The sequence below is a fragment of the Delphinapterus leucas genome, chromosome 3 (assembly GCF_059928025.1).
Source record: "Delphinapterus leucas isolate spDelLeu-1000000601 "Yukka" chromosome 3, BTC_Dleu_Yukka2, whole genome shotgun sequence".
Lineage (NCBI taxonomy): Eukaryota > Metazoa > Chordata > Mammalia > Artiodactyla > Monodontidae > Delphinapterus > Delphinapterus leucas.
This window is the reverse complement of record NC_143131.1, coordinates 66,695,949-66,710,051: the sequence shown is the minus strand read 5'-3', so window position 1 is coordinate 66,710,051 and position 14,103 is coordinate 66,695,949. Positions and strand designations below refer to the sequence as shown.

The 14,103-nt window shown below is 41.8% G+C and overlaps 1 protein-coding gene across 2 annotated transcripts in view; it reads right to left on the bottom strand.

Annotated features, from left to right (window-relative positions):
• The window catches only part of ATG10 (autophagy related 10), a 244,476-nt gene that overhangs the window by 11,178 nt on the left and 219,195 nt on the right, over window positions 1–14,103 (bottom strand). For both annotated transcript variants that reach the window (XM_022593459.2, XM_089909094.1), the window contains exons 6-8: window positions 8,099–8,196; window positions 7,308–7,423; window positions 3,147–6,983 (exon numbers count right to left, since the gene is read on the bottom strand). In XM_022593459.2, the coding sequence (XP_022449167.2) occupies window positions 6,946–6,983; window positions 7,308–7,423; window positions 8,099–8,196 (252 nt within the window). In that variant the 3' untranslated portion in view covers window positions 3,147–6,945. The remainder of the gene's footprint in view (window positions 1–3,146; window positions 6,984–7,307; window positions 7,424–8,098; window positions 8,197–14,103) is intronic.

Sequence of the window (14,103 nt, the reverse complement as noted above, 5' to 3'; positions counted from 1 at the left end):
TCCTTCTGACCACTTTAATGTTTTTAGATACATATACTGTATATGTACTACAGAAAATGTGTGGTATTAGTGTATTTTTTATATAGTGTTAAGTGGCATGCATAGTTAGCATCTAGTTTTTGTTTTCTGTTTTAACTCAACATTCTACGAGAATTGCCTGTTTTTTTTTCTTTTAATTTATTTATTTCATTTTATTTATTTTTGGCTGCGTTGGGTCTTTGCTGCTGTGCGCGACACACACACACACACTTTGTTGCTGTTGTGGTGAGCGGGGGGCTACTCTTCGTTGCAGTGCGCAGTCCTCTCATTGCGGTGGCTTCTCTTGTTGAGGAGCATGGGCTCTAGGTGTGTGGGCTCAGTAGGTGTGGCTTGCGGGCCCTAGACCACAGGCTCAGTAGTTGTGGCACACGGGCTTAGCTGCTTCGCGGCATGTGGGATCCTCCCAGACCAGGGCTCGAACCTGTGTCCCCTGCATTGGCAGGTGGATTCTTAATCACTGCACCACCAGGGAGGCCCCGAGAATTGCCTGTTTTGATACATGGAGATGAATTCACTCCCCTTAACTACTATATGCTACTATATTTAACCATCTCCTCTCACTACGCAGGAAAGGGCTTGGGTATTCTCTCTCTGAACCTACTGAAGGAGGGGGCTATGGAAACCTCCTCCCACTCTGCTGCTGGTGGCAGGGGAAATGAATCTTCTCAAAGGTTAGAGGAGTGGGTGTCAGTTCCCAAGAGCAAAACAGGTCCAGTCCTTAGCGTCTGCAGAAAGGAAACCATGGGAGGCTTCCCCTGGGCTCAGTGATCACCCACATACACAAACATTCCACAGAGATCTATTGAGTACTACCAAGTGCCAGGCACCATACTAAACCCTGAAGATCTGGCATGCACGTGTAAATACCAATGCACCAACGGCTGCAGATATACTGAACTATGACTTCCTGTTAGCCTATCAGGGCATGCTTTGTTAAATTTCTGCTTCACTGTTATTACTAACAGTGATCTCTGGGTATTTGAAAAGCTTTAAAGTAACCCAAGAAATCACCACCTAGCCATAGGTTTTATTTATTCTCATGTAAAGTTTATATGAATGTAGGAATACATGTGAGATTCCAGTTTGTTTTTAATAATTTACAAAATGGGACTTGGTGATCTCTAAAATCACTTTTCAGCTCTAAGTCTGTACAAGATATTTGCAATAGGACTCTTTGACCACTAGGTGTCGCTATTGACAACACAAAAGTTAGACAAAAGCAAGGGGTTTACATTACAGAACTGCTATAAAGAACACTAAGAAATTTAAGAATAAAAATGTGAAAGCACTTTTACAGACAAGCCCTATAAAAACCCAGAAGGGGCGCTTCCAGAACCTATGTGCATATCAGTTCCATGGGCATGCTAATAGTTAAGTACTCCCTATACCTTACAGAACAACGTTTAGCAACTTACTGGTCAGCAGCTTAAGAAGGGAATCAAAGGTCTTAGAATTGGAAGGGAGTTTATTTGCCTATTAGTTTTCAAATCTCTGCTCCCTGGAGTTAGAGATACGTTTACATCACAACCTAGTGCACACACACACACACACACACACACACACACACCATAGACACAGATTTTCTATGTCTGTGTTTCTACTTCTAGTTGAAATCAAAGTTTCACAAAACAATGATAACCTATGTGCAATGCACTTTTTTCTATGTACTTGTGAACTAATAGAAAACATATATTGGTCTTTGCCCCAGTTCCTGGCACAGAGCTCCTAAATGCCTTGGAATTTCCCGGGTGATAGGACTGGCTTTTGTTCTAATGGGTTGACTCTTGGTGGGCTCCTGAATAGCTTCAGGATGGGAGCTGGTCGCCAGGAAGACCAAGCCCTGATTAAAAGCTTGGAATTTTCAGCCCCATCCCCCATCATCCGGGAAGGGGAGAAGGGTTAGCAGTGGAGTTAATGATTGATCATGCCTATGTGATGCAGCCTCCATAAAAATTCCAAAAGTACATGGTTCAGAGAGGCTCCAGGGTGGTGAACTCGTCTACATGCCAAGAGGGTGGTGCTCCCCAACCACAGGGGGACAGAAGTTCCTGCACTTGTGACCCTTCTGGACCTCACCTGTGCAGCTCCTCCTCTGTATCCTTTATCACATCCTTTGTTATATAACAAACTGATAAGCATAAGTAAGTGTTTCCCTGAGTACTGTGAGTCATTCTAGCAAATTACTGGACACAAGGAGGGGGGTCATTGGAACCCAGATTTATAGCTGGTCAGTTAGAAATACAGGTGACAATCTGGGACTTGCAACTCGTATCTTAAGTGGGGCAGTCTTATGGGACTGAACACTTAACCTGGACTTGCAACTGGTATCTTAAGTGGGGCAGTCTTATGGGACTGAACACTTAACCTGGAGGATCTGATACTAACTTCAGGTAGATGATATGAGAACTGAACTAAATTGTAGAACACTTAGCTGGTGTTGCAGACTTGTCTGATGTGTGGAAAACGCATAACATCTAGTGTCAGATGTGCTGTATGATAGTATTGTGACAGTAAAGGAAACCCAGGGAATGCTTTTCCTAGACATATTCTATTTCATAAAAAAATACTGGTCATACAATAAATTGATTTTGCTTGATCTAATACCCTTCCTTCCATTTAATACGTTAGGAAACAGAGATTCAGAGAGGTGCAGTGACTTGCCCCAAATAACACAGTAAACCAGGACTCAGACTTTTCAGGACACTGGCAGGTTTTGCTTTGAAAGGTGCTAGGCAAAATTCAAAAACTGTCCTTGACGTACTCCCAGCCCTTTCTGCACTCCTGTTTCTTCTAAAGTTTGTGGGCCAGTGCCTGCTGGTGAAAAAACCAACAAAGTGTATGTGTGATTAGTCCTTTTAAAAATACGAGTTCTTTCTGAAATACAAATATGATCACTTTAACTGTTCTACTTGAATTCCCTCAGCACCTCTTTGTGGTTTTCAGGCCAAATACAAATCATCAGTGTGGCAATAAAGGCTCCTCCAGACCTGGCCCCAGTCCTGCCAGCCAGCCTCACTCTTTACCACTTCCCCACATGCAACTTCAAGGTCTTTCCTTCCTCCATTCCTGGCCTGGCTAAATCCTAAGTTTTTCACAACTCTACTCACATTCCTCTTCTGTGACTCTTCCCTGGTGCTTGCTTTCCACACCACCGCTACAACACACGTCGTGCCATCAATCTTCTTCTTGTCTGTCTTCTCCACTGGACTGGGGCATTCGTATGAGCCGGGTCAGGGCTCTCGGTCTGCTGCCCCTGCCACCCAGCCTAGGGCTCAGCACACAAGAGGAACTCAGTAAGTATCTGCCGAAGTGAATCTTTGCATATTCTTACTCTCAGATTTTAATCCCCCCAAAACTCCAACTCACTGGAATATCAGCTCTCTGAATTATGTAAGAACTAGTTTTTCTTTGTTTTTTTTTTAACATCTTTATTGGAGTATAATTGCTTTACAGTGGTGTGTTAGTTTCTGCTTTATAACAAAGTGAATCAGCTACACATATACATATATCTCCCTCCCTCTTGCGTCTCCCTCCCACCCTCCCTATCCTACCCCTCTAGGTGGTCACAAAGCACCGAGCTGATCTCCCTGTGCTATGTGGCTGCTTCCCACTAGCTATTTTACATTTGGTAGTGTATATATGTCCATGCCACTCTCTCACTTCGTCCCAGCTTACCCTTCCCCCCCCCATGTCCTCAAGTCCATTCTCTACATCTGCGTCTTTATTCCTGTCCTGCCCCTAGGTTCTTCAGAACTTTTTTTTTTTTTTAGATTCCATATATATGTGAAGAACTAGTTTTGATAATGCAGATCTCTGTTTCCTAATATCTTGAGAGTATTAAGAAAAACTATACCTATCTTGGGAGAAATGGATGCAAAAACCCACTTCTGACTTTTTTTTCCTCCTTATCTTATACATATTGGGTGGGGGGTGGTAGTTTCATTTTTTTAATCTCCAGATTGTAGGCTAGTACCTGATGATCAGCAAACCCTCTGACCCTTCCATGGTTACTCAAAGAACTAGCCCACCCACTCGGGTCCCCAGACTGAAAGCTTTCCCTGGATCACTTACGAGGGGCAGACAGCAACCCTTCCTGAATGCCACCTTACAACATACCCAAAAAAGTGGCTCAAGAAGTTACTTATTATCCATCAAATCAGAGTGAAAAGGAGATAGTTAAATGCTTCTATGAATAAGTACAGGGATAACAAAGGGAGAGGTCCAACACGGGGGGCTGTGGTGGTCAGAGATGGCTTTGTAAAGAGTGGATCACATATAGCAGGTTGAGAATTGGGCAGAGAGATGGGGAGGGAAACACTTCCAGGTGAGAACCAGCATGAGGGACAGTCAGGCTGTGGGCAGAGAAGGCGCCCTACCAGGAGCCCATTCGCCTGGGGAGAAGTCAGGCCCAAACTGAGGCGGGAAGGAGCAGGCATGTGCCTCAAGGGCAGCAGGGCAGATTACCCTCCCCCGCTGACTCCATGCGGCACTGTGTTAGTTATGCAGCGCATTCAGACTCACTCACCATTTTGATCTCTGTGCCCTTGTTAGGCGAGTGGGATTGATATTAACGGACTTTTTAAAACAGAAGTGGTAACAGATTAAAGAAGATTAAGAAAATTAGCTCAAGCCACGCAGCTAGTAGCAAACCAACCTCACAGTCCAGCTCCCTAGACTTCTCCCAATTTCACAGACCCAAGAGTCAGGTGGGCCTCAAAAGTCACATGGCTGAGCTTCCTCATGGTGCAGATGAAGACTCTGAGGACCAAAGAGGTGAAATAGTTTTTCCAAGATCACACAAAAGTAGAGTTTAGGAGACTGACTTGTAGCAGCTTTAACCAGTCTTGTTCCTCACTGAAGGGGCTTTGCATTGTATTGGCTGGAGAGGAAACCCCGAAGAAAAAAAATCCTCATGTTGCAGAGAAAGAACTGTTACTTTGACAAAACAAAATATTTTCTAATTTTATGACAGTTGGGATAACAGTCTGTTATATAACTGCATTCTTAAAAAATGGAAATTTTTATCAACCAAAAATTAAAAGTTTAAGTGAAAAAAATTCTGAAAAAAATAGAGCTGCTTGAGGAGAAGCATCTGTCTGGGGAGGGTGGTCTCTACAACCTACAGGAGCTCTTCAGAACTTTGTTCTGCCACTGGTGAGTTTTTAGGTCTTCATCAATGAGGGAATTAAAAAAAAATTAACTTGAAAAAAAGAAACTAGGGCTTCTCTGGTGGTGCAGTTGTTGAGAATCCACCTGCCAATGCAAGGGACATGGGTTCAAGCTCTGGTCTGGGAAGATCCCACATGCCGCAGAGCAACTAAGCCCATGCACCACAACTACTGAGCCTGCACTCTAGAGCCTGCAAGCCACAACTACTGAGCTCATGTGCTGCAACTACTGAAGCCCACCTGCCTAGAGCCCGTGCTCCGCAACAAGAGAAGCCACCGCAATGAGAAGCCCGCACACCGCAAAGAAGAGTAGCCCCCGCTCGTGGCAACTAGAGAAAGTCCACGCGCAGCAACGAAGACCCAACACAGCCAAAAATAAATAAATAAAATAAATAAATTTATAAAAAAAAAAAAAGAAACTACACACTGCCCCCAAACTGACAGACTACTATCATCTCAGAATCTGTTCAAAAAGGATAACTAGTATTTCCAGACAAGTACATCATCCAGATGACACATTATTACAATTTTTTTTTTACCCTAGAAATGACATGGCTTGAGAAATGACTTGCTGAGAAATCTGTGTTTACATTAGGGAGAGCTGGCGGCAGGAGGTGGAAATCCCTTGCAGAAGCTGAAAAGATGTTAAGTGGTAAATACCAAAATGCCCAACAAGCATGTAAGCAGGCTCTCATCCCAGCAAGAATATGTGCAGCTCAGCGTTTTAAAATTTGCTTTTAGCTTTTCCAGCAGTTTGAATTAACCCTTTCTCTACTTCTGTTCCCTTCGTGAGAGTACAGCCCTTAACCTAGAGACTCACAAGGCTGTCGCGGTCCTCTGCTATTCGCCAGCAGATAATCCCCTCATCCTAACTGCTTCTCCAAAGTAGGCCGCCTCTCCAAATGCCTCCTAGACTTCCTTGCTATACAGATTCTCGGGGCAAGGTCCGGGCAATGTTAGGAAGTAAGTCCATCTTGCAGGAGCTATGCACAGGATTGGAAAAGACCTACTGGGAGACCAAAGCAACACAAATAAATGCCACTTGAAAGGTACATCCAGACCAGAACTTCTTCAGGAGCATGTGCATCAGAATCACCCCAGAGGGGCTGTTCCAGCAGGTGGCCCCAGCGTCTGTAATTGTAAAAGATCCTCAAGTGACTCTAAAGTGCATCCCCCACTGACAGACACTAATCTAGATGCTCTAAAGAGTCAATTACGTTTTTCTCTTAGTTTAAGACCCTAGCAAGTTAAAATGAAAAACAAAACAGGCAACCCCAAACCAAAAATTCTATGGTTCATCTTAATATCTTACTGACTATTGAACTTATTGACAGCCTAGGTGAATGACAGTCAAATATAAGAAAGGTGACCATTTAATGAATATTTGCGTAATACTTTACCATATTTTCTCATACACTAAGGCTCTCATGTGCTTCACACAGCAACCCTGTGAGGTAGCTTGTTATTCTCAAATTAAAGGTGAAGAGAATGAGTCTCAGAGACATGAGGGAATGACCTGGAAGTGCCCTGATGATGTCAGTATTTCTATTACCAAGTTAGATTCCTCTTTTGCTCTTTATAGTGATTTGTGTCTTTGCAGTGTGTCTTCTAAACATAGAGTACATCAGTTGCTGCGGACATTTGCTTCCAAGGGAAAAAAAATCCACGTCAAAATCTCGGTGATCTGAATCTCACACCATATTGGTCCCATTAAAACCAGGGCCGGCCACGTAAACTCTCAGAGTTCTTCTAAGCTCTTTGGCTCAACAGAAGAATCTGAAGAACAAGAACAAAACAAAAGCCAAGAAAATAAAAGAAGGTTAACTGAGCAGGGAAGACTTGTTTCAAGGATATCAATTCTAAAATAAAACCACTCAGCTCTGTGGTTGGGTGAGTGTTATTATAGCAAAGCCAAAAGCTTCCTAAATGAGTGGGTGCTGAGTGGTTGGAAAACTAAACAAACAAGTCAGTGCCCAGTCCGTTAAAGATGAAAGCAGACTTAATACATGGTGGTGCCAGCAGGGACGACATATCCAAGTGCAAAAGAGACACCAGGATCTTTGCAACAGTGAAACATGCAACGCAGGCTTCTCTTTTTACCTTGTCTGTTGACGTTTCCTTCATCCTGAAGGGCTGCTCTGGCGTAACTCAGAGGCAGATTCAGCCCGACAGCTGGCCCTACCATGCTCAGCCATGACGTGATGTAGTTGACATTCCTGGGAAACAAGTGAAACACAGAAAACTCTGTTTCCATTGTAGCTGTTTGAGTGGTAGAAAATCAGTTACCAACAATCATAGAAATGAGGCTTTCTTCAAAGACGTGTGCTCAGCACCTGGAATCTCAGCATTTCCAAATGCCAGCGCATTGCTTAACAGGGACTCGAGGGCCAAAGAGGCTGAGGATCCATCCCTCACTAAAGCAGTTGAAGGGAAGGTCAAGGCACTGGGGCTCCTGACTTCCCTCCATGATTCCAAGTTGATGCAATTGACAACATTAGCTAAGGTAGCAGAGTGCAGTTAAGTGCATGGCTTGGAGGCAAAAGTGCCTGGGTTCAAATGCCAGTTCCACCGCTTAACTAGACGTGTGACCTTAGCGGAGTCATTTAGCCCCTCTGTGCTTTAGCCTCCTCCTCTGCAAACTGGGCAAAATAATGGTCCTTAGCTCGGAGGGGTGTTACAGGAATCCAGTGCTTTACTATATCCGAAATACTTAGAACAGTGCCTAGCACACAGTAAAAAAAAAAAAAAAAAAAAAAAAAATCAATAAACGTTAGCCATTACTATTATTACAAAGAATATTTCTTTTTTAGCTTAGCTTTTAGAATCACATAAAAAGACTTACACTTTTAAAATAAGAGTGAAAGCCAATGTAGCTTGATGGTGTTTCTTACCTATTGATTTTCTGAGAATTCTTTAACACAGGAGTCATGAGTTCATTCGTCTTGCAGGGATGAAGTACGAAAAAGGGTTGTCCAAGTATCGGATGCTCCTGTAAGAATCAGAGTTGGCCCAGGATTGCCAGCTTAAGTTACCTTGAAAAAGTTAAAATCCATAATCTGGTTTACTCCTTTAAGATAAAGGTTTGTTTTAAATTTCAAGTTATAAAATTAAGATACAGATTGATTCCTATTTTGAAATATAATTCATAACCCAAACACGAGGAAAAGTTGGTGAGAAGAAACTATTTATCGATAAAGGACAGACACTCAATACAAGCTGCAGATACATTTATCAGTTCCCTCTAACTGTTCTTTAGCTAGTGTTTCCTTTGGCCTATAATTATTCTTCAGTTTTAACTCAAGGATATCCATGAAGTCCAGGAGCCTGACCATCTGAACAATGCATTTCATTCTTCTCTTTGTCAATGGTAAGAGGACCAAAATCATTCACATATTTTCTTACATAAATTTTGTCAACATGTTAATTGTTTCAGGCATAACTGCATCCAGTGCCAGTGGGCACATGTCCAGTGAGTAGACGGGATAGGTGGTGGTGTGGAAGAGGGGACCAGCTGGCACTATTTAAATTGCACTGCTTCTGTCTGTCTGTCTGTCTCTCCCTGAGTTTCTCTGTTTATCTATGTCTCTCCTTCTGTCTCCCCCAAGCCTACGGGGCTGTTTCCGTAAGTTCAAAGTCCGAAGACGGAACTCCACTGCCTTTATGAGAGAATAACTGGATGTAAGATACAGGTCAGACTGCTGCCAAGTTAGGGATGTGAACATCATTTGGCAAGCACTGGGGAGCCCTAGAAGGTTTCTATATAGTGAGTGATCTATGCATAAATTCTACCAATGCAAAAACAATTATTGTTGATAAATTTATCAATTGCTTACATTGTGCATTAGCCATTATGCCAGAGATTGCAAACCCAAATGCTGCTATGATCTGAATGTTTGTGTCCCCACAAATTCATACACTGAAATCCTAATGCCCAGTGTGATGGTATTAGGAGGTAGGGCCTTTGGGAAGCGCTTAGGTCATGAGGGTGGAGCCCTCATGATGAGATTAATGCCTTTATAAAAGAGGCTTCAGAGGGCTAGCTTGCCCCTTTCTGCCATGTGAGGACACACAGAGAAGTCTGCAACCTGGAAAAGGGCCCTCACGAGAGAGGGCTGGAGACCTAAACCTGGTCTCAGACTTCCAGCCTCCAGAACTGTAAGAAATAACTTTCTGTTGTATATCAACTACCCAATCTGTGGTATTTTGCTATAGCCGCCCAAAGAGACCAAGACAACTACCTATGAAGACCAGGCAAGTGACCCGAAGGGGTGAGGCCAATTAACTACACCAGCAGGTGACAAGGACTGTGGGGACCTGGAGAGCCCAGCCAAGGCTGTGCTTGCCACTCTGCTTCAGCCAGCTGTGCCATGTGGGGTGCAGGCTTGGTGTGCAAGGTCTCCCCATTTGTCAAAATAACCTAGAAATCCAGATTTTTATGCAAAACCCCCTAAATTTAAATATGGGCACAATTTTTTAAAAACATGGTGTGGGCCAAATAAAACAAGCCTGTAGGCTGGATCTTGACTAGGGGCTGCCTAGCTTCTTCTCCTGGCTTCTTCTCTTCTCAGCCAGTCCAAGGAGAAGCTGAACTCAGAGCTGTCCATGGGAAGAATTGTATCCTGCTGCCTCCACTGTCCAACCCTAAAACATTCATGGCTGTGCACAAGTGAACACACCCAACCATAAGAAATGGGAGGAATAGTTCCATTTGTATGGGTGACATTGGGCATGGAGATACATGTGTTTGTGAGCACGCGTGTGCGTGTGTGGTGAGGGCTGAGCTATCCACTGGGAGTAGGTTGGAGTATGTCTCCCTGAGTGCCACCTCCGGATGTCTCTGCCCAGGGTCCTGATTCTCACACAGAGCTTGAGCTCCCATCTCCTGCTCTCTCCCTACCCCTCATATCTGTCCCTAACCAGATGCTGGGGTCACAGACCCAGATGTGTTATGCTTATCACAAGTCCTCCTGTCCAACTTGACTCTGACTCCCCTTACCTGCCTTAAACTAATATTTATTAATTCATCACATATCTAGTGATCATCTCTTATGTGTCTTCCAGGAATAGTTCTGGATCTAGTTACAGAGATCACTATTTCTAAGATAAACCAAGTCCCTGATCCCATGGAACTTACATTCCAGTGCAGGAGACAGCCAATAAACACACAGAACAAATAAGTAAACAGGATAATCTAGATAATAGTAAGTGCTATGAATAAAACAAAACAGGGTAATGTGATTTTGGAGGGACTGTGGTAATAATTTCGATTTGGTGAAAGGGAAGGCCTTACTGAAGAGGTGATCTTTAAACAGAGATCAGAATGGCAAGAAAAACCCAACTGTGCAGAGAAACTTGATGGATACAGAAGACCATAAAGGGAAATGAGTACGGGAAATGTACACAGGAAATGTGAAAGAATTTTAGAATCATCCTGGACTAAAATAATTATTGTTTATAGAGCTGAGATTTAAAAGGTTAAATTTAGTCTAAATTCTTTTTGGATTACTTGTGTAGTAAACACTGGAAGGAATGAAGAGCAGTAACCAAATCTGTGAAGACATGTTACCTTCTTTAATAAAACGAAACCTAGACCTCCAAGGATGGCATTACATGGAACACTCATGAAGGGGAGAGTCAGCTCAGCCATGCCTCCACTCCTCCAGGACTCACCCTCCCCTTGGCAGCCCTTGTTTCCCACGGCCACTCTCGCACTCATGGGGAAACTCCCCCAACTTTAAACACTTGAGCCCAAGTTTCCTGTAGCTGAGGTGGAATGGACTAGTCAAACAAGACTCTACTGAAAGCCTGGGAATACTGAAAGGGTAAGAGAACACTAAGCAACAGGGCTCTAAAAGATCCAGAGTGTTACAATACTGGGGCTCCCAGGCCCATTTGAGTCACGGGGGACACTAGGAAGAGATCTTGGCTGGGCTTTCCCTTTCTGGCCTGCATGGTGGATGGAAGCACTCACAACCACTATGCAAGAGTGTCCTCCAAGAATCTTAACCCCTAATAATTCAGTCTCCTTGAGGAGATGGTAACTCTCATGAGGAATGGCTTCATCATATAGACAAGACCTTGCCTCTTCCTTACAGGTCTGTGGCCTAACGTTTACAAGACCTCAGAAGAATAACCACATCAGAGTATAACATACATCTGAGAGTTACAGACACACTTAAAGTTCAGGGGTCCACTTTCTAAGCAGGTGTCGGCCCATGTCACATTGTAGCTCTGCTTATTTGATGCTCCTTAGTAAAGACTTGGACTTCATGTCTACAAGTGATCTTTTGCTCACTCCATATAGCAAGTAGATAAGAGCAGGCTTGGGATCTGTAGTTAAGACTTAAGTTCTGCTCCACTACTCAGTAGCTGTGAGCTTTGAGGCAAACCACTTAATCATTTCATGTCTCTGTTTCCTTATCTGATAACTGGGACTAATGATAGTATCTACCTCATAGACTGACTGTGTTACTTCAATGAAAAAATGCCAGAAAACTGTTCAAAACAGTACCTGACATATATAATAAGCACTTAGTTGGCTATTATTATTAAACCCATTGTTATCCAAACAGACAAGGATAGTAGCACTCAGACATCCAGAATACGGTCTTATAATACCCTATAACAAAGTCCAATTTCAATATGTAAAAACAAAAAGCTCCTATAGAGTTATGCAGCACAGGAAAAATATCACTGACCAGTGTCTAAATGTTTAGCAACATTTGACAACTGATTATAACCAAGGGCAAGAAAACTCTAAATTAGTAAAAAGTCTATGTACAATATATATGGCAATTAGAATTATCAATATATTGGTATTCAGGACAAATTAATGGAAAATAATTTAAAGAATTTAAAAACAAGTTCAGGCACTTCAAAAACCCTTCAGTAATCTACAGCATTTTAATATTCATTTTTCCTCAAACAAAATAAAAACAGTTATATTAGCATTTAAGGTTATATTCTAATAAAATGCATGGTAATGCTTATGTGAAACACTTTTTTAAATAATAGGGACTTTCATGCCTTAGAAGAGCTTTTAGAGCAGCTTGGACAGTTCTTTAATACAGGTTTGGCGACATTAAAAAAAATTCTTTGTCTTTTATTATGTTAAGAACTTACATTTATATAATTAGATAGAATATATTTAAAGCAACGACTGCCTTTAAAAATCAAATGTTTAAATTGTATTTTAAACATGAAAATTATATTGTTTTGGTAAGATGCGTTGGTTTAAAAAAGCCAAGCTATGAGATGTTGATCTCCTTATAATAGGAATTATAATAAGGGACATTTGTGTAATCTCTTGAGAAAAGTTTTATAAATAAATAACAATAGGAGTAGACTTCTAGCTATAGCAGAATGATATAGAGGTCAACAAATTTCCTTGAAAAACAAGTTTAAAACTGAAAAAAATTGTCAAAAACACCCCACTTCTGGGATATGGAAATCAACCAAAGGCAAATAAAAAATTTGGTAAGTGTTTAACTCATGAAAAGCTGCTAGAACCTCAAGTCAGACACAGAAAGAGTCTTCAGCCTTCTTGCCTAGAAATACTCTCATACTCTCCCCGACCTCCACCTGGCTCCTCAACAGGGAAGTTTTACGGGACTGGAGCTGGCCATGAGAATCAGTAGCTGTGCTGCTAGCAGGGCTGACTTGATTTCCAAGTCAAAGAAAACTACTGCCCGGTAGCATTAGCAACAAAATCTAATAGGGAGATCTTGGAGGTGAGACAGTTGTAGAAGGGCTAGGTAAGTTCTCCAGGTATCCTGGGCTGATGGGAACTAAGCACATGTTCAGGGGAGGTACAAGAAGGCCTGATGAAAAGTAAAAGCTGATGACAACTTGAACATTAACTGAAATTTGGATGTGCTCCCAACCCACACACACATCCATGAACAAATGAGGGAAGGCTTATAGGCCTGAGGTATATAAGCACAACCTCTGTCCAATCACTGGCTAACCAGCAAGGTATGCAGATAGAGCTGGTGACCCTGTGGAAGTCAGGCAAAAACATGAAAATAAGAATGAAAGACAAAATAGAGACATGAATGGCCACACTTACAGAGTAGGCAAATTCTGCAGGTAAAACCTAGGAAAGCTACTAAAACAAACAAACAAAAACAACAGCAACAATAACAAAGAGACAACACTCAGGGAAAAATATAGGAATCCAGAATTGCTACAATATATTACCTAAATTGTCTAGTTTTCAAAGAAATTTATGAGACAGGCAAAGAAACAGAAAAGATACACACAAAGGGAAAAAAATCTATTAATAAAAACTGACTCTGAGTGGGCCTGGTTATCAGATTATAGAGAATTCAAAGCAGCTATTATAAATTTGTTTGAAGAATTAGAGAAAACTCTATTTAAAGAGTTAAAAGGGGAAAATTATGATAATGACTCTGCAAATAGGTAATCTCAGTCAAAGAACACAAACTATAAAAAGAACCAAATAAAAATTTGGAGTTGGAAAGTACAATACAGATATAAAAAATTCACTAGATGGATTCAGCAGTAGATATGAGATGGCAATAAAAAGAATTAATGATTTTGAAGATATGTTAATAGAAATTATTCAATCTGAAGGGAAAAATAAAAATGAAGAAAAAAGAACAAAGCCTCAGAGACCTGTGGGACAATACCAAGCATACCAGCATACCCGTAGTAGGAGTCTGAGAAGGAAAGGAGAGAGAAAAGGGCAGGCAAAATGTTTGAAGAAATACTGGCTGAAAAGTTCTAAACTTTGATGAAAAACATTTAAGCTACAGATACAAGCAGCTCAACAAACCCTAAGTAGAAACACAAAAATCCACACCTAGCCACATCATAGTCAAATGGCTGAAAGCCAAAGACAGGAGAAAATCTTAAAAGTAGCAAAGAGAGCAAG